At 43.7% G+C, this 26,603-nt stretch overlaps 1 protein-coding gene across 1 annotated transcript in view; it reads right to left on the bottom strand.

Moving 5' to 3' along the window:
* Positions 1 to 3,050: 3,050 nt before the first annotated feature.
* PROM1 (prominin 1) overlaps positions 3,051 to 26,603 on the bottom strand; it is a 116,169-nt gene continuing 92,616 nt past the window's right edge. The window contains 12 exon segments of the mRNA XM_017875341.1: positions 3,051 to 4,195; positions 5,840 to 5,879; positions 14,130 to 14,198; positions 14,617 to 14,640; positions 15,173 to 15,288; positions 18,655 to 18,747; positions 20,173 to 20,241; positions 20,363 to 20,443; positions 22,039 to 22,092; positions 23,796 to 23,888; positions 25,300 to 25,371; positions 26,311 to 26,454. Of these exon segments, the coding sequence (XP_017730830.1) occupies positions 5,864 to 5,879; positions 14,130 to 14,198; positions 14,617 to 14,640; positions 15,173 to 15,288; positions 18,655 to 18,747; positions 20,173 to 20,241; positions 20,363 to 20,443; positions 22,039 to 22,092; positions 23,796 to 23,888; positions 25,300 to 25,371; positions 26,311 to 26,454 (831 nt within the window). The 3' untranslated portion in view covers positions 3,051 to 4,195; positions 5,840 to 5,863.

Here is a 26,603-nt window from a genome sequence, read left to right as displayed (position 1 = left end):
TGTGTCTCAGTTCCCCTGGCTAGGAAAAGGGATTCCCTTCCCCCTTGCGCTTCCCAGGTGAGGCAATGCCTCGCCCTGCTTCAGCTCTCGCTAGTCGGGCTGCAGCAGCTGACCAGCACCGATTGTCCGGCACTCCCTAGTGAGATGACCCCAGTACCTCAGTTGAAAATGCAGAAATCACCTGACTTCTGTGTCGCTCCCGCCGGGAGTTGGAGACTGGAGCTGTTCCTATTCGGCCATCTTGCTCCGCCCCCGGCCAGCCCTTTTCAATGCCCTAGTGAGGCTGAGTTTACCCTGCAATGTGAACTTATCATAAGAGTTCTAATCACGCTCTTCCTCCTTCCGCTTTTGGGACAAACCAAGCCTCAAGACCTTTGCACTAGTCGTGCTCACTGCCTGAATATCTTTTCCCTGAACATTGCATGCCTGACTTCTCCCTGCCACCTTCACAGAGGCCTTCCCTCGCTATACAATGTAAATGAGCTCTTCTGTTCCTCTATCACTTCATCCTGCTTTAATACTCTTGAAGGCAGTGATTTCTCTCTTTTTTTTTTTTTTGAGATGGAGTTTTGCTCTGTCACCCAGGCTGGAGTGCAATGGTGCGATCTTGGCTCACTGCAACCTCTGCCTCCCGGGTTCAAGCAATTCTCCTGTCTCACCCTCCTGAGTAGCTGGAACTACAGGTACATGCCACCATACTCGGCTAATTTTTATATTTTTAGTAGAGACAAGGTTTCACCATATTGGTCAGGCTGATCTTGAACTCCTGACCTCAGATGATCCACCCACCCTGGCCTCCCAAAATGTTGGGTTTACAGGCGTGAGCCATCATGCCCAGCCCAATTTCTCTTGTTATTTTCTTGTTCATCTTTTAAGTGTGGAGTGTCATGATCAGATTTGCACTGTAAGAGACTGCTGTGTTGAGAAAGGATTGGTGAACAGCGAGGCTGTGCACAGGGAGGGAAGTGGGCAAACTGGCTGTGTATGGGTTGAGTTGCTGTAACAAAAAGACCTTCTCTGTTATGAACCAGTCTTCCAGATTCATGCCTGGCAGTTCTTCAAATTTAACACATGGATTCCAGAGTTTGTTTGATTGCTGCCACTCCAGTGGAACAAGTCCAGGATCTGCAGTCTTGTCTTAGTAGACACTTCACTTACTCCTGGCCTAAGCCTAGTCACTCAGCCACATCTAGCTGCAAGGAAGGCTGGGAAATATAGTTCCCACGAGGTAGCCATATGTCTAGCCAAAACTCAGGGGGCTGGAAGCCTAAAAGAAAGAGGGGAAGGCCTCATTAGTCAAGAGACATTATGAAAACTGTAACAGGATCATCAGTGGGGATGGAGAGGAAGGCTTGGTGACCAAGAGTGGACGGAAGGGAGGGGGAAAGCAGACTTAACAGATTCCACCGGCTCCAGTGAGAGGGTGAAGGTGGAGAAATTCAAGAAAGGGAATGTGGCAGGGAGAAGCTGTGGGGATGTGCAGGTCAGGACAGTGGTTTAAGGCAGGTGCTACAAACTGTGGCCCATGTGGCCTGCTTTTGTAATTTTTGGAGAACACAGCAATATCCATTCACTTACGTATTGCCTATGGCTACTTTTGCGCTACAACACAGTTGAGGAGACACAGGCCACGTGGCCCAGAAAGCGAAATATATTCACTGTCTGACCCTTTACAGAGAAAGGTTGCCAACCTCTGGTTCAAGGTGCATCTGGGTGGAGACATGTCATGAACACAGGGGTGGCCAGAGCTCTATGTGACGAGAGAACCAAAGGGAGCAGGTGAAGTGATGAGTGAATGAAATCACTCAAGGAGAGAGTGAGGGGTGGACCAGGAGAGAACCCGTGAATGCCACCTAAATTTAAGAACTGGAGAGATGAGTGTTAGAAGGAGACTGATGAATAGATAGCCGTGCCCCAAGAAGACACTGGAGAGGGCTCCTCTGGGAGCCTGAAGGGAGATCTTTGTAAAGGGGATGTGTTCACAAAAGTCAAGTCCTCGGAGAACCTGATAGGAGCCCTTCAGGAGTGGTAGGGAGAGAAGCCAGGTCACAGGAGCTGAAGAACCAGTGGAAATGAGAAAGTGGACATAGAAATGTGTAGATAATTCTTTCAAGGAAATTATTTCCGAAGAGAGAGGGAAAAAAGAAAACACGTTGTACTACCAGGCTGAGTGTGCAGTCAGGTTGAGGAAAGGCTGACTTTTTTTTCTTTTTTGAGACAGTCTCGCTTTCTCAGCAGGCTGGAGTGCAGTGGCACGATCTCAGCCCACTGCAACTTCCTCCTTCTAGGTTCAAGCAATTCTCCTGCCTCAGCCTCCCAAGTAGCTGGGACTACAGGCGCGTGCCACCACTGCCGGCTAATATTTGTATTTTTAGTAGAGATGGGGTTTCACCATGTTGGCCAGGATGGTCCTGATCTCCTGACCTCATGATCCACTGTCCTCAGCCTCCCAAAGTGTTGGGATTACAGGCATGAGCCACCGTGCCCGGCCAGGCTGATTTTTTTTTAGCAAAGATAAGAACTTTAGGACCATATCCTTCCACTGTGTTTGGTGATTTAAGATACCAAAAAATAAATAAATAAAAGTTGCAAGAGTGACACTAGGAGTATTAAGTTGGCTTGAATAACTTGAACTATGTAAATGGGTGATAGAAAAATCAGGTTTTCAAAAAATGAGAAGAGATAATTTCCTCTGGAAGAATTATACACTACATAGTCTTGTTTAAATTGCAAGCCTCTTGTGTGTTGTTTTAAAGAAATTCATTTTTACTTGTGTATGTTTAGGAGTACATCAGGCAAAGCAGAGTTTGCCTATAGTTGGTATCCAATTGTGTGTATTGTGACCTGGACAGTTCCCTAAGAAATGATGACTTTAGATCTGAAGATCTAAAAAAGAGCCCACTTTGACCTTGACCTTGACCTTGACTTACTTCTGTATAATGGGCCTTTAATAGTAAGTAATGGAATAAATTCACAAATAATATATGCCCAAATTTCATCATCTAACTTGTGAGTCGCTGGATCTACTCAAGGAAGCAACATACAGACCGTGTTTTCCAAGTTCCTTTTTATTGAAACGAATCCGAACTGCAATCTGCACATGAAAAGACCTGGGGGAAAGCCTACATCTGGAATTTCATTACGTCAGTGTTAAATTTTGTCCGACCAGTTTTTCATTGCTCATCACTTTTGATAATGACAGATCCAGATCCAACATGAAAATCCTAAAGCAAATGGATATTTACCTTGTGCTTTCACGTAAATTTAGGGACCAAACTCAAAGGTTGCATCCATGCTGGACACCAAATCTAAGAATTGTGACAGGATCTTTTCATATTTCATTTTAGAATCCTTGATACTAGTCTGATGATATTCATGTTAGCTGCACTCCAATTCATGTTTATTCTAATGCAACAGAAAACTCTGTTAAACTGTACACTGTAATTGGCATCTGTTACAACAAATCTGCTTTTGAACGAACAGCGCTTCTTTCTCTCAAGATCTCTCTCTCTCTTTTGAATTTGCCAGATGGAGTCACGCAGGTTTCTCTAGGATTGCTTTTGCATGCCATTTCCAAATGGAACATGACCAATCTTTGATAAAGTATAATAGATAAAAATCGTTGTGCGAAGGATATGCTGTAGGTTTCACACACTTTAGTGAAAATGGATTATTTTCAACAGCACCAAGAAGTCAATGGTGACTTATTCAGCTCACTTAGAAGAAAGTCCTATAATACTCATTTGTTTAAAAAACTCTGTGGTAACAAAAGGTATATACACCATTTACTGTACACAAAATGCATCTTTCCTGTAAACTAGTGTGTGTTTAGCACACTCCACACATGGCAATATGTTAGAACCTAGCCATCACATTTGATAAGAGTTTTGACAGAAATGCATCCAATGGGAACAAACACCCCATATGTTGTAGTGTCTAAATAGAAACTCAGTGTAAAAAAGTAAAAAACAAAAATAGACAGGGAAGGAGTCTTCCTTGAATAGTGATGGACCATGGACTATAAACATGATTGTGTTCATTCTTAAAGCACTACCCAGAGACTAACGGCGCCGTTTCCTTGGTGCCCGCCTGAGTCACTACGTTGCCACTGGCGTTCCTCCTGGATTTGGAAAGTCCTTGTAGACCCAGAAACTACCAAAAATCTGTGATCCTTTCCACTTTGAGTATCCAGATACTGAAATGAAAGTTAAACACAATTTTAGAAATTGCTTTTGAATTAATAAAGAGAAAACCAAGAATGCATAATCCTAAAATGGTCCCCACCAGGAGCCTAAGAACTAAGGAAAATATAAACTCGTTCAAGAGGCACAACAATATGTTTGTTGCAAAACAATTTGTTAAAATACAGCAATATAGAAAAAAACTTTGTGGTTTTTATTTATTTATTTATTTTATTATTATTGTTATTATTTGAGAGGGAGTCTCACTCTGTCACCCAGGCTGGAGTGCAATGGTGCAATCTCGGCTCACTGCAAACTCCGCCTCCCGGGTTCAAGTGATTCTCCTGCCTCAGCCTCCCAAGTAGCTGGGACTACAGGCACCTGCCACCACGCCAGGCGAATTTTTATATTTTTTAGTAGAGTTAGCGTTTCGTCATGTTGGCCAGGCTGGTCTCAAACTCCTAACCCCAAGTGATCTGCCCACCTTAGCTTCTCAAAGTGCTGGGATTACAGGCATGAGCCACCACGCCCAGCCAGACCCAGCCAGAAAAAAATTTTAAGTCCATAATACTCAAGGTATGTGGTTGGTACACAGATTTTTAGATTTGTGTTTGTTTGTTTGTTTGTTTAGAGATAGGGTCTCACTACATTTTTCCAAGTTGGAGTGCATGAGTGTGTTGGCTCTTCACAGGTATAATCATGGTTCACTGCATCTTTGAACTCCTGGGCTCAAGCAATCCTTCTACCACCACCTCCCACCCCAGTAGCTGGGACTACAGTCAGGCACCACCATGCCTGGCTTATTTTTTACTCTAAAAAAAAATTTTTTTTTTTTTTTTTGAGATGGAGTCTCACTCTGTTGCCCAGGCTGGAATGCAATGGTGCGATCTCGGCTCACTACAACCTCTGCCTCCCAGGTTCAAGCGATTCTTCTGCCTCAGCCTTCTGAGTAGCTGAGATTACAGGCAGGATTACAGGGGCCTGCCACCACACCCGGCTAACTTTTTTAAGTAGAAACAGGGTTTCACCATGTTGGCCAGGCTGGTTTCCAACTCCTGACCTCAAGCGATCTACCCGCTTCAGCCTCCCATAGTGCTGGGATTACAGGTGTGAGCCACCGCGCCAGTCCTTATTTTTTTACTTAAAAACAAAAACTTATTTTTTTAAATATACACACATACTGTGTGTGTGTGTGTATATACATACATAAATACACACACATTTATATAGCAACACATGTATATACAGAGAGGGTCATTGTATCATATCTATACATGCAGTCATCCCTCAGGATCCATGTGGGATTGGTTCCAGGACCCCTACACACATCCTCCAACATACTGTGTATCATCTCTAGATTACTCATAATACCTAATACAATGTGTTATGTAAGTAGTTGTTCTACTGCATTGTTTTTATTATTTTTATTTGTGTACTGTTATTTAAAAAACATTTTTTACAGTATTTTGATCCACAGCTTGAATCTGTGGATGTGGAACCTGCAGATACAGAGAGTGGACTGGATATATAAAATCATCATGTCTAATATACTGACCTTGATTTCCCACTTAATGTATTAGGAATAGCTATGTTTTGATGTTCTAAAAACTAAAAACTATAGTCCTATAGATTCTCTTCAATGAAAGCATCAAACTTACCTCAAGCAATTTCAACATCAGCTATCAATGTTGTGATGGGCTAAAAAACAAAAAAATAAAGAAATATAATACCCCCAGGAAAGCTGTGAGTGGTTTCATCACCTCTGTGCTAAGAAGCAGGCCTGTTACTAAAGGTACAGACAAATATAAACCACACCTCATAAAGTTTATCAAGAAGAATGTGTCCAACAAAACATTGGTTACTCTAGCTTCTGTTTGTATGGCTTTTAAAAAGAGACTAGAAGTTAAAGAGGATAAACAGACTGTGACAGGTAGAATTGTGAATATTCACAATCTAAGGTTGAAAGTGTTAAGAGTCACTAAGAATACATATTGAAGACATTAGACCAGCAGCAACACCACAGTACACACCAGCCTACCACAGGAGTCTTTCTAAAGTCTGCTTCTAGGACAGAAGACAGAAGCAAATGGAAGTTCAGCAGGGACCTTATTACAACTACAAATTCCTGGTTGTAAGATCAGGCAGTGCATATGGCCTCTAAGTGGTTCTCTGGGTGAACAATCAACAGTAGCCCTAGTGTCCTCTAAAGTGACTCCGGGATAATGGCCTTGACAATCAAAAGGTATACGGCAGGGGGAGACTAGTGAACTCCATCGGGAAGGTCTGCAGTTTCAACTCGGGCACCACCCTCGCCAACTGTGACTTTGGATGGATCACAACCCCCCTGAACCTGCAGGATCCACCTTGCCTCACTCCAGTGCTGCATCAGACACATGAGGTTGGGGGAGGATGTGCACAGAGGACATCAGGGCACCTGCCAGGCAAGACATTCCTTCTAAAGTGTTTCACCTGAGAAAGTGCACACGCTTGGTTCTGTGTGCCTCTTCTTGCACTACTCTTTATGCTTTCGGTAAAGAAACAAACTCTTTATTGAAAGGGCTCAAAGGGTCCCTGGAAAAGGGTGCAAGCAGGGGCTGGCTCAATCTCTTGTTACTGTCCATCTCACCAGGACATGGAGCTGAACATTATGAAGGACTGTAGGCTCTGGTGATCATTTCTAAAGAATATCTACATTTGCCTTACTGAGCAGAGGGATACTGGGCACACTAACAGGATCACTCGTTCTTCTCCTCTTGCCTAGCAGTGCCTCTCCTCCAGACAGTATATCCATCCTATCCTGGAAGAGATGGAACTCTGGAGACCTCAGAAGCAGGAAATGAGTGAAACAAGCCAATTTAAGCAGTGTCTTAGTCTGTTTTCTGCTGCTATAACAGAATATCAGAGACTGGGTAACTTACAAAGAAAAAAAAATAATGTTTTTTATAGTTCTGAAGGCCACGAAGTCCAAGAGCTTGGTGCTGGCATCTGGTGAGGGCTTTCATGCTGCATCATCCCATGGTGGAAGGGCAAATGAGTGCAAGAGACAGACAGGGAATGGGGTCGAGCTTCCTCCTTTTATCAGGAGCCCACTCCCATGATAATGGCATTAATCCATTTATGAAGGCAGAGCTCTCATGACCTATCCACCTGTCCAAGGTCTCACCTGTTAATATAGTCCCAATGGCAATTAAATCTCAACATGAGTTTTGGAGGGGACAATGAAACTATAGCAAGTAACTAAAACTAATCCTGGAAGATTCTGATGTAAGAGAAACAAAGGGCCTTAGATGAGACCATAACTGGAAGATACTTTTCTTCAGGCCATTAGGATTTGGGCTCTGAATGATAACTTCCTGGGTGCCCAACACAACAAAGTAATAAAATAAAGAAGGCCAATGCATGACATCTGAGACTCTCCTGTCCCCAGAGTGGACATCACACACTGATGACAGCACTTTTGAGTCAGTCTGGATTAAATCTCCAGATTTCAATCAACACAGGGCTCTGGGCAACCTGATCAACAGAGAGAAGTTGGCCCAGGAGGTGGAATCTGTTTGTCACTGATGCACTATCTCCTTCACAGAAAAAGGAAGGTCCTGGTCCCTGAAGAACCTAAAACATCACACAAGGGAAGGGGTTCCAAGCACCCAAGACCTATGCAGCCAGAACCTACCCAGGTGAGGGTCAGCTGCTGTTCATGTAGCATTCCCTGGGATCCACCTGCTTCCTCCTCCAGGCTGCAGAGGTGCAGCCATGCGAACCCCTCCTACTTCTATCTAAGAATCCGGCCAAGCGCGGTGGCTCATGCCTGTAATCTAGCACTTTGGGGTAGATCACTTGAGGTCAGGAGTTCAAGACTAGCCTGGCCAACATAGCGAAACTCCATCTCTACTAACAACAGAAAAATTAGCTGAGCATGGTAGTGTGTGCCTGTAATCCCAGCTACTCAGGAGGCTGAAGCACAAGAATCGCTTGAACCCAGGAGGCGGAGGTTGCAGTGAGCCGAGATCACACCACTGCATTCCAGCCTGTGTGACAGTGTGAAACTGTGTCTCAAACAACAACAGCAACAAAAACAACAACAAAGAATCTACAACAGCACTCACAATGAACACCATCTGTAGCAGAACTAGCAAGAAGGTGGTTCACAGACATATTCTGTTGGGCGCCCATGGTATTTTTTTTCTCAACATTGTTTGCTAACATTAAAAAGGGTAATTTCATATTAAAATCAGATTTCTCTCCTTTTCAGATAAACTAGAGTTTCTAGCAACATTTGCCTCTTATTTGTTCCTCTTTCTGCCAATTTGGTAGTCTTCAGAGTGAAGACTGGGAAAAATAATCAAATTTTTCTGTGGTCTTTCCACCTGTTTTGGGAATTTTTCTTTGCCCACCTGCCTTTGGGAGCATAGGAGAAATAGCTCAAATCTTAGCTTGGCCCTGGCTAGCTGTGGAGACCTGGGCATGGCCTACACATCCCTGAGTCTATCTGCAAAAGACAGACAACAGGGAGGTGATGATAGCCATAAAGGGCCAATGTGAGGACTGTGCAAGATGAGGTAGGGTGGCCATCTTGCCTGGTGCCTGGGGCTGCCGGACCAACACTGGTGTTTGGTTGCTCTCAAGCCTTTGTGGCCTCACATGGAGCAACTTTCTCTCTTGATCTCTGAAGTCAGAGCTAGAAAGAGTAAGTTTACACACACACACACACATACACACACACACATACACATACTCTCTCTCCCTAAGAACTCCCTAGCAGGAGAAAAATCACAATCTGAGTGACCTCTAGTGATCCATGAAAGGCCAGGAAGAAGGTTTGGAAACGAGTCACTCATTATTTCCTGAAATGAAAATGCCTCCACTTGCTCTGGAGACTTTACGTGGCAGACAGAAGCATCGTTGGAAAGAAAATCCAGGCTTATGTAGGTTTATATGAAAGTCTATTAACTTTTCCTTCAAACAAAAGCAAATAACCATAGACTGTATGTATAATGGACTAATTACAGTGTGTGGGTGTATGTGTGTGCATGTTTAAGAAATAACAAAGATAAAAGAAAAAGGGAACAAAAAAACTAGTTTATGAAACTGAGTTTGCCACTCAGAAGCACCCCACTTCATGGTTCTTATTTAAGAGAATTCTCCTGGGAAACTCTCCATGAAGCAATATTAGTTGTCAAACTGCTCCACACTTGGTAAGTACTAGCGTTCTGGTTTGCAGAAGGCTTTTCTTTTGTTCTTACATTAAAAAGATTTTTTTTTTCATTTATAGAGACAGGGTCTTGCTATGCTTGCCCAGACTGGTTTTGAACTCCTGGGCTCAAGTGATCCTCCCTCCTCAGCCTCCTAAAGTGCTGGGATTAAAAGCGTGAGCCACCGCATCAGCCAGAAGGCTTTTCTAAAATTGCCAAGCACCTTCTCTGTACACTGATCATTTTCCTCTTAAACCTAGCTTTGTCCTGAAATGCAGGCAACACCTGAAAACTGTAGGTGATGAACACTGGGGGAAAATCACAGTCTCAAGCCATGTGAAGGAGGCATCAATTCGGGTTCATCTGTACAGACGGTATCACGAGGTGTCTGCTATCTGCTAATATCCATAGCCCAGTTGGTGTCATCAATGGAGGCTAAGTGGAGCTGGCTCAGCTAACAGATTAGAGCCACACTTAGTTATCTTCTGAATCACCTTTGGGTTCCCTCCATCGCAAATGCCAGGGCAATAAGAAAAGATGATGGTTATTATGGTGAACCACAAACCCTTAAATAAGGGCTCAGTGGTCAAAGGGTGAATATTTTGCCTGGTTACCTCACTGAACCCTCACAACCCTATGCAAACAAGGCCCTTATTTTTATTCATTTATTTATTGAGACAGAGTCTCACTCTGTCACCCGGGATGGAGTGCAGTGGTGCCATCTCGGCTCACTGAAACCTCTGCCTCCCGGGTTCAAGTGATTCTCCTGCCTCAGCCTCCCGAGTAGCTGGGATTCCAGGTGCCTGCCACTACGCCCGGCTAATTTTTTGTATTTTTAGTAGAGATGGGGTTTCACCATGTTGACCAGCGTGGTCTTGAACTCCTGACCTTGTGATTTGCCTGCCTTGGCCTCCCAAAGTGCTGGGATTACAGCTGTGAGCCACCACACCCAGCCTCAAAGCTCTTATTATTCCCCCCTTTTACAAGTGAGAAAACTGAGGCTCAAGGACATTAAATAGCACTTCCATAATGACACATGGAGGCAGACCAAGGATCCATTCCAACTCAGACCCCTGGGACCTCTAGGAGGGTCTGAGTGGAAAAGAAAGGTGTCCCAATGTCCCTAGAGTTTCTGGGATGTCATTTTCTAACCTTCTGCAAATAAACCAAATCAAAACTATGATTCTTCACTGACTGCCTGTAGACGGGCTGAACATCCAGGAGACTTGCCAGGGTTCCCACTGGAGGTGGGTGTGCAGAAAGGAAAACAAGTCTCAATTTAATTGTTACCATGAAAGGTGCTTCAACGAAACTCACATACAGTGTCAGTCTTTGGGATTTTTCTCTTATTGAAACAAAACACTTCAACCTGCCCTTAGAGCTCTACTATAGAACACAGAATATAGAAAGTAGGAAAAAATTCAAATGTACTGTGGACCGTTAAGGAAGGTCACCCAACATGAGTATATCCCTAGTCCCAGGCTTCACAGGTGTGTGAAGTGCTAGGCCCTTCACAATGACAAGTCCTTCCAATGTCTGTTGTAATAAGAATAACCAGAGAATCATCCTAAAGCTTCATTTATGTATTTCATAGGACGAAGGCATTTAATCTAGTTTGAATTTCAACACTAACAGCCCAGGATGAAATGTTCATTAGCAAGTGAGAAGAGTGGCATTTCTCAACACCGACTAGGACTGTTTTCTAACATTTTCCTATTTTCCATCATTATCATGTCTTTTTTCTTGTGCAGCAAGCTAAATCCAAGAGTTAGCAAATCTTATGCTGTTCCAGCAATGTGGATAAAAACTAGTAAATAAGGAGAGCCAGGACAAGCTTCTTGAGCCTAGAGAATTAAGTCTTTGATGCTATACACAGGACATCTGTGGCACTAAACAGGTGCTCGGTTATTCTGTTATTGATGCTAGAACTGGAAATCTACCCTACTTTGTGGGAAAGGGCTCAAGTGGTGGCATAAGACAGAAGACAGCTAACGCCTGCCTATTTCCAGCACTCAGATCTGAAGCTGGGAATTAGCCAGAGTCCGGTTGGCTGTGATGATCATGCCTTAGTGACAAAGGTCTGTGGCAGTACTGGTATGCTGAGAGGACCCTGGCATCTCAAAGGCTGTCTTGTCAACTTGCACACTGATACCTCCCTTTCAATTGTAGGAGGATTTCTTGGATGCAGCACATTCTTCCAGGCCTACCAGTGCATCTGCCTCTCAGGGAGCCATGGAGTTGCGCTTTCTAGATTCCCTTTTAAGAATGACTTGCCTCCAGCTGGGGGCAGCATGGTCAGCAGAGAACCTTCAGTTGTCAGAGCCTACTGCTCTGGGGGAAGATGGGGTGCAAAGGCTTAGCTGAGCCCATTGTGGGCAACTCCCTACAGACCATGATTGATCCAGAGCTCCTGACCAGCCGGGCCAAGGCTTTGGCAGGCCAACCTCAACTTCTCCCCCTTTCTTTCACAACCATGGATCCTAACAAACATCCTGCACTCCAAATTCCATTTCAGCACTGCTTCCAGAAAATCTGCCTGTGGCAACCTCCACCCAGGCTTGCGTCTCTCTCTCTAGCATCTTCCATGCAGCCTGGATGACTCTTCTTAGAACAGAGAGTACTTTCAGTGCCTTCACAACCAACAGGCAAGCACCAGGAAGCAATTCTACAAATTCAGAGCAGTCCTAGAAGATCCGATGTTAGGGCAATAGAGGTAATTGAGAACAGCTGTCCTCTGATCTTGGCAATCTCAGTCCATATATATAAGATACCCTCCAAGCATGCTACACCATGAAAAGGAAAGCCAGGACATTATGCAGGCAGCCGTGCTGTCTACTATCCCCAGAGCACACCTGGCTAATTGATACTTAAATCTATCTTCAACTCTGTCACAATATAGCACTCTAGCCACCAAGCCTTGCATACTGGAAATATCAGATGAGATGAAGTCAGTTTGCCATTTCAGAACTGTATTTACTTAGAGACGGAGTCTCCCTCTGTCACCCAGGCTGGAATGCAGTGGCACCATCTCGGCTCACTGTAACCTCTGCCTCCCGGGTTCAAGCGATTCTCCTGCCTCAGCCTCCCGAGTAGCAGGGACCACAGGCGTGTGCCACCACATCTGGCTACTTTTTTGTATTTTTAGTAGAGACAAAGTTTCACCATGTTAGCCAGGATGGTCTTGCTCTCCTGACCTCGTGATCCACCCGCCTCGGCCTCCCAGTGTGCTGGGATTACAGGCGTGAGCCACCGCGGCTGACCGATAACTTTATTTTTGTTATTATCACCATTTCTGCTCTTAGCTGAATGTTTGTGCACTCCTAAAATTCATATCTTGAAATCGTAATCACAGTGATGCTTTAGGTCATGAAGGCAGAGCCCTCATTAGTTTCTCATTAACGCCTTTAGGAAAGAGATCCCAAGGAGCCAGCTTGCCCTTTCCACCATGTGAGGATTTGGCAAGACGACGCCACCTATGAGAAAGTGGTCCTTCACCGGACACCGAATCTGATGGCACCTTCATCTTGTATTCCCTGCCTCCAGAACTGTGAGAAATAAACCCTGGTGTTTATAAGCTACCTAGTTTAAGGCATTTCGTTATAGCAGCTGGAATGCACTCAGACAACTTCTCTTTCCCTAAATGGAAAATTACAATGAAAAGTTCTGAATTTTTTACAATGTTCCAAGTTTTAAGTTCAGGAAGCCACTTATCCTTCTGAAAGGACAAATTTTATGACTTTCTGGTTCTGTTCACCTTGAAATCTGACCAAGGTGGAGCATCAACTGTTATTGGTAATATTGCTTAAGATAAGGATGTGCCTGACTGATGAGCAGCTTCTGGCCTGGGAGGCGCTAAATATAAATACCTGGTGTGAAGCCAAAGCTGTGGGCTTCCCTGAATGTGGGCACTTTTAACTGGATGCCTCCCATGTGGAGCGTGAGCCTTCTAAGGTGGATCACCCCCATGCACCAACGTTAGACTCACGTTTTGCATCTGAGACATCACTGTGGGGAGCAGGGCTTGGGGGAGCACTAGGGGGCCAGCTGCATGGGCGTGGGAAGGACCACGCCCACTGAAGAGGACAGCCCACTGCGGCCCTGCTGCCCTGCACACTATGGCTCCACCTCTTCTGAGCAGATAGGTCCCTGGCTGACGCGTGGGTCTGAATTCTTAGTAGAGCCTCAGAAGAGGATTGACCTCTGGCAAGCAAAGCTCAGAGTCACCTGATATATAACATATCCAGAACCAGAGAAGCTCCTTAATTCTAGAGAACGTAAATTCATAAAGATTTTGGAGGAAGAATTGGGGTTCTTTTTCTGGTTGGTTACAGTTAATTTATTGGAAGGAAAGGAAAAAAGGAAGGAAGGAAGGAAGGAAGGAAGGAAGGAAGGAAGGAAGGAAGGAAGGAAGGAAGGAGCTTTGAAAACTGTAACTACTCAGTTTATTTGGTGCAGAGAAATTCTAAATGCAAGGTATGCATGCATTTAATCTGTAATGATCTACAACCATACATAGCATTTTAAGATGACACCAAATTTTAGTTGCTGAATAATTCCATTGTTTAGAAATCTACTGAGCATTTAAACTCATGGCGTCATAGAACACTATGCAGAGCATGATTGGAGACTAGCATTGATAAAGTATCACACACAGAGAAGTGAAGGCATCAACAGCATGCAGAAAATTCAGTGCTGATGTATAGGAGATGAGATGGTTTATCACAGAACAGGCATGCACTTCCAGACTTTGCTTTACCTTGTCATAACAGGATTGTGAATACCATATAAATGATCTTTATGATAACCATTATTACCATTTTCCATACTGTAACAAAAATAAATACACCAAAACACCATGTTATCTCTCAGATGAAGTATTTACATCATGGATTACAAAGACAATGTAATGGTCACGAAAAGTATGTAACAATTTGTTAAATCTAAAAACAAGACAAATGAGTAGTTTACATTTTGCTCCTTTTAAATTTCAAAGACCAAATGACTACTTTATAGATTAATAAACTTAGCATATAAAATTTTCATTAATTCATGAAGTATTTCTTGAGCACCTTCCCTGTGCCAGCCCTCTTTTGAAGAGGCATTGCAATTTATTTTTGCCTAGACAGATCTGCTGTTTCTACGTAATTTTAAGATGACAATAACTTAATTTTTAAGGTCCATTACATAATAATATAAACCTCCCCATCCCATCTAGGAATATAGTTTTTTTAAAAAAGGCTTACTTTTTCATGGGTATAGTTTCAACACTATAAAATACAAAAAAGGGAGATAAAATTAATTTTTTTAATTATTATGAAAGCTCAGCAACTACAACCCCCAGATATTTACTCTAACACAGATACTGACAGTGCAAATTCAGGAGAGACCCACATTGAAAGATGGGCGAAGTGAAAAACAAGGCATACACATTCACCAGACACAGAATGAGGGGCAGACTACAGAGCCAAAATGGAAAGTGTAAAAACAGTTATCATAAAGTGAAATGCCAGGTCCCCGAGAGAGAGGAACTGCAAACAAGAAATAAAAAGGCTGGTTAGGGAAGCTGAGAGGATTAAGCAAGAGGAAAAAAGCTGTTAAAACAAGTATAGAAAAATCAGTACCAAGAAAAAAAAATTCAGCTGAATAGAAATGACCCAACTACTACTACTAAAAAAAAAGAAAAAAAGAAAAAAAAAAAGAAATCAAGTTTAATCTCATCAGAACTCATCGTTAGCAACTCTTTGAAGACAGCACCACCCAGGAAATGACCCCCGTGTCTGTGGAAGCCCGCATACTTACTCATCGTACACGTCCTCTGAATCCATTCGACGATAGTACTTAGCCAGTTTTACCGCAAAAATTAGAGCCGGAAGTAAAAATACAGTAGCTTTTCCTATGCCAAACCAAAACAAATTCTAGGAAAAAAGAAATTAGGAGAATTGAATGTTTGAAGATGGGAAATGGGAAAAACAGTTGTTCGGGGGAATTTTTTTTTTTTTTTAATTTTAAAAAATGAGCTGTCATTTTGTTCTTTAAAACAATTTGAGAATGTCATGTGGACCAAGCACTGTGTGAAATGTTACTCACGTTGTTAGGATTCATTTCATCTTTCTAAAAACCTTGAGTAGATCCTAATATTATGTTTATTTTACAAAGGAGGAGCAGTAGCAGCAAGTGGTAAAGCCAGGATGCGAATCTAGGCCACTCCAACCCAACTTCTAACCACCCCCAACAGACTCTCTTTGTTGCCCGACTGTCCAGTAATCAGAGCATGGATGGCCAGCAGGTTTGAGTTGCAGTCCCTCCTGTGTTTTTTTTTTTTTTTTTTTTTTTTTTTTTTGAGCCGGAGTCTCACTCTGCCCCCAGACTGGAGGGCAGTGGCGCGATCTCGGCTCACTGCAAGCTCTGCCGCCTGGGTTCACACCATTCTCCTGCCTCACCCTCCCGCTGGGATTACAGGCGTCCGCCACCACGCCCGGCTAATTTTTTGTATTTTTAGTAGAGATGGGGTTTCACCGTGTTAGCCAGGATGGTCTCGATCTCCTGACCTCGTGATCTGCCCGCCTCGGCCTCCCAAAGTGCTGGGATTACAGGCGTGAGCCACCGCACCTGGCCGAGTTGTTTGTTATTAAGATGACAAATTAACCCTTCTGGCTTTGTTCTGCATCTGAGCAGTTGAGATGCCTGCATCTTCATTCCATAACGTTACTGTGTCAAGAAGTTAGAAGCAATGCTCATGCATGCTAGGGTCTCAATCCATGTTCCACATTTCATTTAACCAGTCTTGAAGGTACAAAGAAGCTAGATGACCATGTTTTGTCTAAAGAGCAATGTTAAAGTATCATTTTTTAAATAGTTGCCAACATTTGTAGGTCACATTTCACACTTAAACCTGGATTTACATCTTTTCTTCAAAAATCTAAAGTTTCATCTCTTAACATTGAACACTTGTTCCCACAAAGCAATAGTCTGGAAGTGGTTCTTCCTTCAAGGGGACATTTGTCCTCAGTGGTGACACAGTCTACACCACTCACATCTGCAAGGTGATATTCCAAATGATTTAACCTTATGGACAAACAATCAGGACCCATGCATAGATGTCATGGGCTGAATGCCACTCTGGCCAGCATCCTACACTTGGCCTGCTATGTAAATCTGCAACCTGCCAAGTTCCTATGTAAGATCAAGTCTGACGATATCCCTGCCTTAGGATAATGCTGTCAGTAACACTGGAACTACTCTCCCCTGCCCACCATGAGGCCAAATGCCACTTGGAAATAACACCTGCTTCACCCTCACAGCTTGACCCTGCATTTCTGCTTTGCTCCTGGCTGAGTTCAGAATTACAGAGGTGGCACCTCTTGGCTCTTAACTTCTAGTCAATTTGTCTTCCCTTCCCTCTATGGTCTGTTAGATTTCTGTTTTCAACCTTGTCTTGAGAAGCTTTATAATTTTATAACGACCCTATCCTTTTTTCTGGAAGCTGCCTCAATCCTTTTGAGGACAATTGAGATACAAAATAAACATGTGAGCTAGTCCACAGTCTATCTTGATTGACTAAATGGATGCCCAGAGCTCTTCCTTACGATGTAAACCCTCTGCTATATATACAGCTTCAGCCTATGATCTTCCTGAGCAGCCTCTAGGCCTCCCCTCTGTCCCTGGTGATCTGTGAAGAGGCATCTGGTGCCTACGTGGTTCGACTGAATGGGGTGGGTGGTGGAGGCTGGACATAAAGAGAGGTCAATTCAGAATCAAGCAGATTGGACTCCCCTAATGAAGACTTCAGCCAAAGCCGGCGGCAGGGGCCACCAAGCACAGGACAAAAAAAAAGTAGCTGCTAGAGAAAGGAAGCATCCAGGAAGCAGGGCTCAGGGTCTGCGGGGTTGGGTCAGTGGCAGAATCCTTTTCACTCAGGCATGAAAGTCCCTCCAGCAGACAGATGGACAAGTGAATGAGGGAGATGGACAGACAGGGCGATAGGGATGAGCTGTGACAGAGCTACCTGAATACTCTGTGCCAGGTTATTATGTCAGACAACAGGGACACAGCCTTGAATATGCTGGTGACTCATGGAGTGGAGAGTCTAGAGTGTGCTGGAGGGACAGGTCTTAATCAAAGAAACATATAAACATGTAATAAAAACAGCAATAACGTCTCTAAAGGAAAAGCATAGAGTTCTACAGGAATGAGGAAAATGGAACCCAACCTAGTTTGGGGAATCAGAAAAGTCTTCCTGGAAAAAAGACATGTTTGAGCTAAGACCTGAAGACTGAACTACAATAGTAGTGAATATTCATTGAACGCTGATGTTCCAACAGCGTGAAGGGCTTTACATGGGACCTCTCACTGAACCATCAAAACAGCCCCATGTAGGCGAGGAACTCAGAACATTTCAGTAATTTTTCAAAGTCACAAAGTTCTGAAAATATAGAAGTGGAATTTTCATTCAGACTTCATGTTCTCCACCATTGTGTTACCAGACCTAGAGGAGTTAGGTCTTACAGTGGGGAGTGGGTAGGTGGAAAGGGAAAGAGAAGAGAGACAGAGAAAGGTGGTGTGTGCCCATCTCCAGTCCAGGCAGAAGAAACGGCATATGCATGGGCCCTAAGGTGGGGAAACTGAAATGTATTTGACAAAGTGAAAGTGGATGAGTGTGTCTGGAGCACAGAAAGAAAGGCAGGCAGGCAGAGAGCACACAGTGAGATCTGAAATGGGGAGGCCCAGCCATGCAGAGCCTAGTGTGATGACCTATGAAGGATCCTGATCTTTAGATAGCAACGGGAAGCCACTGAGGTGCTTTCAGCAGAGGGAGAGGATCCGCTCACAGAGAGTCAGCATCTATTGAGGAGGGAACAGAGCTGAGCATTAAGCCTGATTAACTGGAACTTGCCATCCCAATAGTCACATTTCCAAGGCTTTTTAATGACAAATGAAGTTTGGTGCAACTTTGGGGTTGTATACATAGTTGTACTGAGTATTCTTTTGAAGATTAGAAATCTGCACACCCGTGACTGTCTTTCTGATTATTCTGAACTAATAGGAGTTTTCTCCCTGCAGGTTTCCTGACTGGTAAATATAATCTTAGTAAGGAAAAAAGATAACCGCCCAGAATTTTGACTTTTCTAGTCTATTAGCATATTAATACATTGATCAAAATGTTGCATTTTAGGTTTTGGATTCTCTCAAGCAGAAAACATTATTAAAGTGTATATCACAATCCAAAAAACAACCAAAGATGATGGATTCATTGCGTCTTCTTTTGAAAGATGAAATCTTACCAGGGGGTCGATAATGTAGCTACACAGAAAGACATCAACAGCAGTATCTAGAGCGGTGGCCACAGGTTTGCAGGATGCCACTTTCTCACTGATCTAGGGGGGTGGAAACACAGGCAAACTTTGAGCCGCATCCACAAAAATCCACAGGAATGAGACGTGCCATTTACTTTGACTTGGTGTCACAAAAAGGATCTCCATGTCCTCCAAGACAGGGGTCCCCAACCCTTGGGCCACAGACTGATACCAGCTAGTACCGGTCCGTGGCCTGTTAGGAAGCGGGCTCCACAGCAGGAAGTGAGTGGCGGGTGAGCGAGCGAAGCTTCACCTACATTTCGCCTCTAATGCAGCAGCATTAGTTTCTCATAGGAGCATGAACCTTATTGTGGAATTGCACATGCAAGGGATCTAGATTGCGCTTTTTATGATAATCTAATGCCTGATGATCTGTCATTGTCTCCCACCACTCCCACATAGGACCATCTAGTTGCAGGAAAACAAGCTCATATGGGGAATCATAATGTGATTCCACATTATGGTGAGTTGCATACTTATTTCATTATATATTACAATGTATTAATAATAGAAATAAACTGCACAATAATGTAATGCCCTTGAATCATCCCAAAACTACCACTGCCCCCAGTCTGTGGATAAAACTGTCTTCCACTAAACCAGTACCTGGTGCCAAAAAGGTTGGGGACCGCTGCTCTAAAACATGGAACTGACGGCTGATGTGCATGGATGAGTTCTGCATATACAGTTACGGTTGGCCCTCCATATCCCTGAATTGTGCATCCATGGATTCAACCAATCATAGATTAAAACGTATTCAGAAAAAAATGGAGAGTTGCATCTTTACTGAACATGTACAGACTTTTTAAATCATTATTCCTGAACCAATACAGTATACCAATTATTTGCATAGCATGTACATTGTATGAGGTATTATAAGTAATCTAGAGAGATTTAAAGCACACAGGAGGATGTGCATAGGTTATGTGCAAATAACTGTATCTTTTATATAAGGAACTTGAGCACCCAAGGATTTGGGTATCTGCAGGGACCCTGGAACAAATTACCCATGGATACTGAGGGACAATTGTACATATTTTAAAGCAAGATCCTTAGTCTCTCTGAGCCTTGGTTTCCAGTTTCCTCATTTGTTTTGGAAGAGTGAGACCCAACCTACAGGACTCCTGAGAGAATTAAAAAGTTCTTGTGCCCAGCATAGTGTTTTAGTTCAAATTTGTTACCTGGCCCCTTTGTTACCTGAAAAAGGGGGTGGGAAGCAAATGGAAGAATTGCATATGGCAAAGGTGAGCAAAGGGGACCAGGAGGTGGCTGTCCTCTGACCTGGTGGGCAGCCCCAGAAGTCTTGGTCCTGCACGTCAATGTCCTTTCACTTACCTCCTACCAAATTACGGGAAATTTAATTTTATTTCTTCCAGATTTTACTCTAGAAAATGACTATCCTAAAACATGACCCCCCTTAATATTCATAAAAGATAAACTACTTACAGAGAACTCGATCCACTGCAGATAATGTTCAAAATATCCTATTATTGTTTTCCCATACTTCTTAGTTTCCTGGAAACAAAAGATGAGTAGAAGCCTTAAAATGATGACAGCATACTTAAACATTATAAATATTTAATCTGTAACATTCACGTGCCCACTTATGGACATGCTTACTTTAAAAAAGACTCACCTCAATAATAACAGAGGAAATATTGTTTGTGATGAAGTTCTGAGCAAAATCCAGAGAAGCTAGAATCCTATTTACTCTCTCCTGAAACACACAGCCACAATTAGCAGGGTATCAAGTCATACAAAGATTCAATTAGATGATTTGCATATTGATTCAAGTACTGTAACTTAGCTCCACAACACCATGACCTGGACCTCCTAGTTAAGAGGAAGACAGAACCCGCCCAGCCCCCTGAGGGCAGGGAAGGAGATGAGCTGAGAGGGAGCATTTACTCTAGGCCAGACACTGGGCTAGTCCTTGATAGGAACGGCCTTGCTGGAAACTCACAAGGAGGCAGGAAGGAAGGTACTGTTTGCTAGGCTCCCTTCACAGATGAGGCAGCTCAGCCTCCTCAAGGTCACCATGCTGGGGAAGCATACTGGGATTTGCACCAAATTTTTTTTTTTTCCACCGCAAAGCCCATAGTCTTTGCACCACAACACAAGCAAAGACGAGTCCTCTGCCAACCCACATGGCAGCCTGGTGCAAATTGGAAAAGGGGCCTTTTCTGCCCAGGGACCTCAGGGCACAGAGCCTGGCGAGTGAGTCAATGGCCAGTTTCTGCCCCCCACTAACCCCCTTGGCTGGGTCCCTCATGAAAGGCCTTGTACCACTTCACACCCTCGCCCTGTGCACACAGGTAGCAAAGCACCTGCACGTAGTCACTGGTGTGTTTCCAGGTTCCCCAGGCATGAGACACACACTCATGAAATGGCAACTGTGATCAGAGGCATAGGGAGGGTCCCGGAGCAGAGTAAATCTAAACATCTTCAGAGGAGCGGAGCCACGATGTTGGCCTCACTGAGAAAAGTGGAAGGAGGGAATATTTAGTTTTATCATAGGGGCTGATGCTCAAAACCTCTCATGGACAGGCTATTCCATTCAATGAAAAACTATCTTCTGAGTTGCCGGTTGGTGCTGTGGATACAAGATGAATACAACACAGCCTTGCAGCTCAGTGTCTGCTGTGGGAATGCTCGCAGCCTGCACGTGGCCCCTGTGGTAGATTGCATTAGCTGTTCAGGATTATTGATACGCTCCTTGGATGGCTTCCCAGAGCATGGAGTGTACTTCCCCAGCCAGATGACGATGTGACCTTACTTTGGCCAATGGAATGCTGGTGAAGGGGCAGGGTGCCCATTCTGAGCAGTGGCTTAAAGGACAACCTGTGCCTCCTCTTATCCCCTGAATTCCACTATGAGGACATGAGGTGCCCCAGACAGGAGCTGCTCCTTCAGGCCAGGTCTCTCAATGGGAAGATGTGTAGGGAAGCCTGCTGTCAAATCAGCAGGGAAAATGAACATTTATACTTAGAAGGCACTGAGGTTTGGGATTGTGTGTTAGGCAGCATTATCTCTGTGAAAGTGACCAATGTACCTTCTAAGCTTGCATCCTACACATCAAAATATAGATTTCACCTACGTACCTAATAGTCTGCTAAGATGATGTCTGCACTTATAGAAGTACTTGCAGAAAGGAAATAGTAAGAAAACCCAATTTGGTATTTAAAATAGGTAGATAACCAAGGCTTTTTTTTTTTTTTTAACTTAAAGTACCTACGAAAATCACATTTCTAGCATTCTTTGTGTGGTGTTTTATAACAAAACCCCATGATGGAAAACAAAGTAAACCCTTACCAACAATCCATTGCCTGTGCGTTGAAGTATCTTGACACTTTGGTATAGAGTGCTCTGGCGAAAAACATAGATAATATTTCCAAAATTATGACATGAAACAGCAAGATCACAGACCTTGTGTCCTCCCTTCCCACAAGACAGCCAGCAAATCTGTCTTTACACTGTAATGGTTTCATTCCAGAAAAAATCACCAGCACAATTAACAATGTGTACCTTCTATGCCTCTGGTGTAAGAAAACCTGAAGAAAAAAATTGGATACATATCCTAAAGCTGTGAAGAACAGCAAATCACATGTGAGGCATCCAAGAAATCCCTTTGAATTAGGTTTGATCAAAGTGGAAGGCATTATTTAAAACAGAGCCTGCCCCACAGGAGTGGTTAGCCTGAATGGTTTAGACTGGAGGTTGACAAACTTTATCTGTAAAAGGCCAGAGTAAACACTTTAGGTTTTATCTGCCATACTCCCAACTACTCAACTTTGTCCTTGTAGTCAAAAGCAGCCACAGAGAGTTTGCAAATGAGTGGGTGTGGCCACATTCCAACAAAACTTTATTTACAAAAACTGGTGGTAGGCCGAATTTAGCCTGCAGGCTGTAGTTGGCAGGGTACCTAGCTTGCCAACCCCTGGTTTAGATCATAGGTCACATGTACAAAGCACTTTGCCTATTTGTGGACAGGTTGCCCTAGCTCTGAAAAGGCCAAAGGGTCCTGTGTACTTGGAAAAAAAGCATTTAAAAAAATGCAAAGACAGCTTAAAATGTTAACAAATTTGTGTTAGGCATAAACAAGCGCACAGAAAATTGTAAAGAGCACTGGACACAAATTAAGAAAATTCAGTGAGAGGACTTTGTGAATAATCTAATAAATTAGGAAATCAAGAGAGAAAAAAAGAGTATTAGAAACTAGTTCTGGAAAGTTTGGTGTTGGGATGTTCGGATGTTCGGATGTTGGAGTGGAGTGCATTTACTTGCTTGGCCAAACCTGAGCAAGCTGATTCAGTAACCCAGTTTCCACACACTTCTCTCCTTGCTGTCTACAAATACAGCCCATGCACAAGCATAATATAATAATTCCTCCTCTTTACTGAGATCCTCTGAGGTCAGGTCCTTCATCTCCATGAACAGGTAAAAGCAAGGCCATTACTGATCCCAACATTTTTAGATGAGGAAACCGAGAAGCTACAATAGTTTGGAGAGCCAGAAGCAGGATTTAAAACCAGGTCTGTCTGACTCCAAAGTCCACGTTCTTTCTTTGCTAGAAACTGCCTTTATTGCATTAAGAAAGAAGTCAGAAGGTGGTGAGAAGCAAATGGAAAGGATGGAAGAGGGGAGAGAGGAAGCAATGCCCATCAAGACAGCAGACAGGGCTAAGTGGATCTACAGAGAGAAGCACTTAACCTCACCTTCACATATTTCTAGACAAAGCTTGGAGAAAAAGAATCGAGTGAGTCCACAGCACTGTAGCTAATTGCGGGGCATAGGAGGGCCTGCTCACAGCAATGGAAACTAGAGCAAGGCGGAGGAGACAGCCACAGATTTTATCTAACTGTTCACACTCAAATGAAAAACGGAAGGGAATAAGCAGAAGAGGGAGGTGCAATTATTTTGTCTAAAGCCCAGCTCAGCTTCTGGGGCTGAGGTCAGTCAGCTGGGACCTACGAGAGATGAGCATGTGTCATGAGGCTAAATGAAAGCCAACTCGCTGCAGTAGATTTTGCTCAGGTCACAGTGAAATACAATACGTTGTTGACTGTTACCAGTGATTGTTCTATAGGAAGGACTCGTTGCTGGTGAATCGTTTTAATAGTTTGTGCATCTCTTTTCAGGGAGTTCCTCAAATTTCCTGGGGGCTACAAAAAGAATAAAAAACAAAGATCAATACCATCTTTCCAGACTCAAAGCACTCTCGCTATCCTCAGGGGCCCTGCGCAGCTAGGAGGGCAGCCATGACATAAGCACGCAGCCCTGCTTGTGCAGTGATGGCTGTGAGTGGACATGGGGACTGGTGTGAGGGACAGTGCCAAGACACCCTCCTTTAAAGCACAGAACCATGGACTCTCAGCAATAACCCACACCCAAGAGCCCTCCCTGAGTGCCAGAGGCTGTGTTCTCTCCAGCTCACCATGATACAGCCACTCTCAGCTTCTCATTTTACAAGTGAGAAAACCAAGGCTCCATGGAGAAATTTTTATTTAACCCACACTCAATGAGTGTTTAATTTATTAATGAATAACAATTCTATAAGGTAGATACCATTACCCCATTTTACAGATGAGGAAACTAAGGCAGAAGGGAGAAATAACTTGCCTAAGCTCCTATCCTGAGTCAAGACTTAGACCCAGGTCTTCCTCAAAAGCCCAGGTTCCTCATCACCATGGTGTGCTGCTTCTTGGACGGGACCAGTTAAGGCCAAGTAGTCGCCAACCAGCAGAGGAGTTGAAAGGGGAAGCTTATGGAGCTGGGGTGGTACCTCTGCCTTCCCTCATCACTTACTATTGGCAATTCAAAGCAACACATGAAATCTTCCTCCCACAGCCCCAGGTACTATTCCCTACACTGCAGGAAAACAACCTGTGTGCATGGGCAGGTGTGTTTAGAAGTGGAGGGGCTAACAGGGGTGGAAACAGATCCAGAGCTAAAGTAATGAGGGTGCCCACACTCAAAGCAGAGGGTGGAAGGCTGCAGTCATCTTGAGATAGAAGGCAGGTGAGACTTCGGACCAGATTGAAGACTGGTGGAAACCAGGAAGAGGAGCCCAAAGCACCTCTCCCTGTCCATCACCATAAGGCATGCCTGCCAGCTCATTGACAGTTAACCATTGCCATGGCAACCCTGGGAAGCTACCCCTCATTTTCTAGCTATTTCTGAACAACCTGCCACTTAATTAGTATTCCACTGAAAGTGGTTATAAATAAGACTACAAAACTGTCCCTAGGCTGCTACTTTCTGCACACTGCCTGTGGGGTCGCCCTGCTCCAGAAGAGCAGTCTCTGAGCTGTCACACTGCCACTACCTTAATAAAGCAGGTTTCACCTGCCCTGCATCAACCCGACACCATTCTGGCAACATGCAAGGCTCAGAGAGGTTTGAGCCACATGGCAGTGGCTGTGGACGGAAACGTAATGACACGTACAAGAGAGGTGTTTATGAACAAGGGATTACTCACAGCGTGAGGAACCTCTTCAGCAGCTTCCCTAAAAATGGCACTGACGTTTGACATCTACAACTACTACAGTATTTAACCGGACGATTTGAACTCACCAAACTATTTGCTTTTGCTTCTAGATCATATGCAAATGATAAAAGATTCACTCCTGCGGGGGATTTACCAGTCTACAATAGAAGTGAACAAAAATTGCCTTATGGATATGGGATCTTTAAGCCTTAACACAACATCTAGTAGGAGAGAGATTAAACATGGATTCATAACCATAAAGTAATCATGTGAGGTCAGACACTCTTAAACAGGTGGCAACATTTGCATTCTTATTTATACATATAAAGCCATATTTTTATTCCATCATATTACTCAACTGTGAAAAGGAATGAAGTACTGATAATGTTATAACATGGATGAACTGCAAAAACGTGCTCAGTGAAAGAAGTCAGACACAAAAGGTTATGCGTTATATAAACTTTCTTTTTTTAATACCCAGACTAGGTAAATCCATCTAAAGAGACCACAGATGGGCCGGGCGCAGAGGCTCACTCCTGTAATCCCAGCACTTTGGGAGGCCAAGGTGGCCGGATCACGAGGTCAAGGGATCGAGACCATCCTGGCCAACATGGTGAAACTCCGTCTCTACTAAAAATACAAAAAAAATTAGCTGGGTGTGGTGGTGGCATCTGCCTGTAGTCCCAGCTACTCGGGAGGCTGAGGCAGGAGAATCACTTGAGCCCAGGAGGTGGAGGTTGCAATGAGCCGAGACTGCGCCACTGCACTCCAGCCTGGTGACAGAGTGAGACTCCATCTCAAAAAAAAAAAAAAAAAAGAGACCACAGATGGGTGGTTGCCAAGGGTTTGGGGAGGAGCAAATGGGGGCAACTGCTTTCGGGTTTGCTTTAGGGTGATGAAAATGTTTTGGAACTACATAGAAGCAGTAGTTGTGCAACACTGTGAATGTACTAAATGCCACTGAATTGCTCACTTTAAAATGGTTAGTCTTATGTTACGTGAATCTCATCTTAATAAAAAATCAAAAGCAAAATAGAAATACACATCTGATGCTCTAATTTCCCCTAAAGGATCAAGCATGAACACATGCGTCATACCTGAGCCAAGTAGGTGTCATAATTCATTCTGTCTATTCCACAAGCAGCAAAATCCTGAAGGTTTTTTCTTCCTGCTGCACCCAACAGAAAGATATTGAGATTTACCTTCAGACTTTCCAATTCACTGCTTATGCTTGTAGTATGCTGCAAAAAAAGGAAGTATAAATCAGTCGCTTATTCTCCAAGAATGTCATGAGTCAAATGCTTTAAAAGAGCAATAAAAGCTGGATGTGGTGGCTCATGCCTGTAATCCTAGCACTTTGGGAGGCTGAGGTGGGAGGATTGCTTGAGTT

The sequence above is a fragment of the Rhinopithecus bieti genome, unplaced genomic scaffold (genome assembly GCF_001698545.2).
Source record: "Rhinopithecus bieti isolate Rb0 unplaced genomic scaffold, ASM169854v2 scaffold_9237, whole genome shotgun sequence".
NCBI lineage: Eukaryota > Metazoa > Chordata > Mammalia > Primates > Cercopithecidae > Rhinopithecus > Rhinopithecus bieti.
Note: the sequence above shows the minus strand (reverse complement) of the source record. Positions and strands in the feature narration are given on the sequence as shown.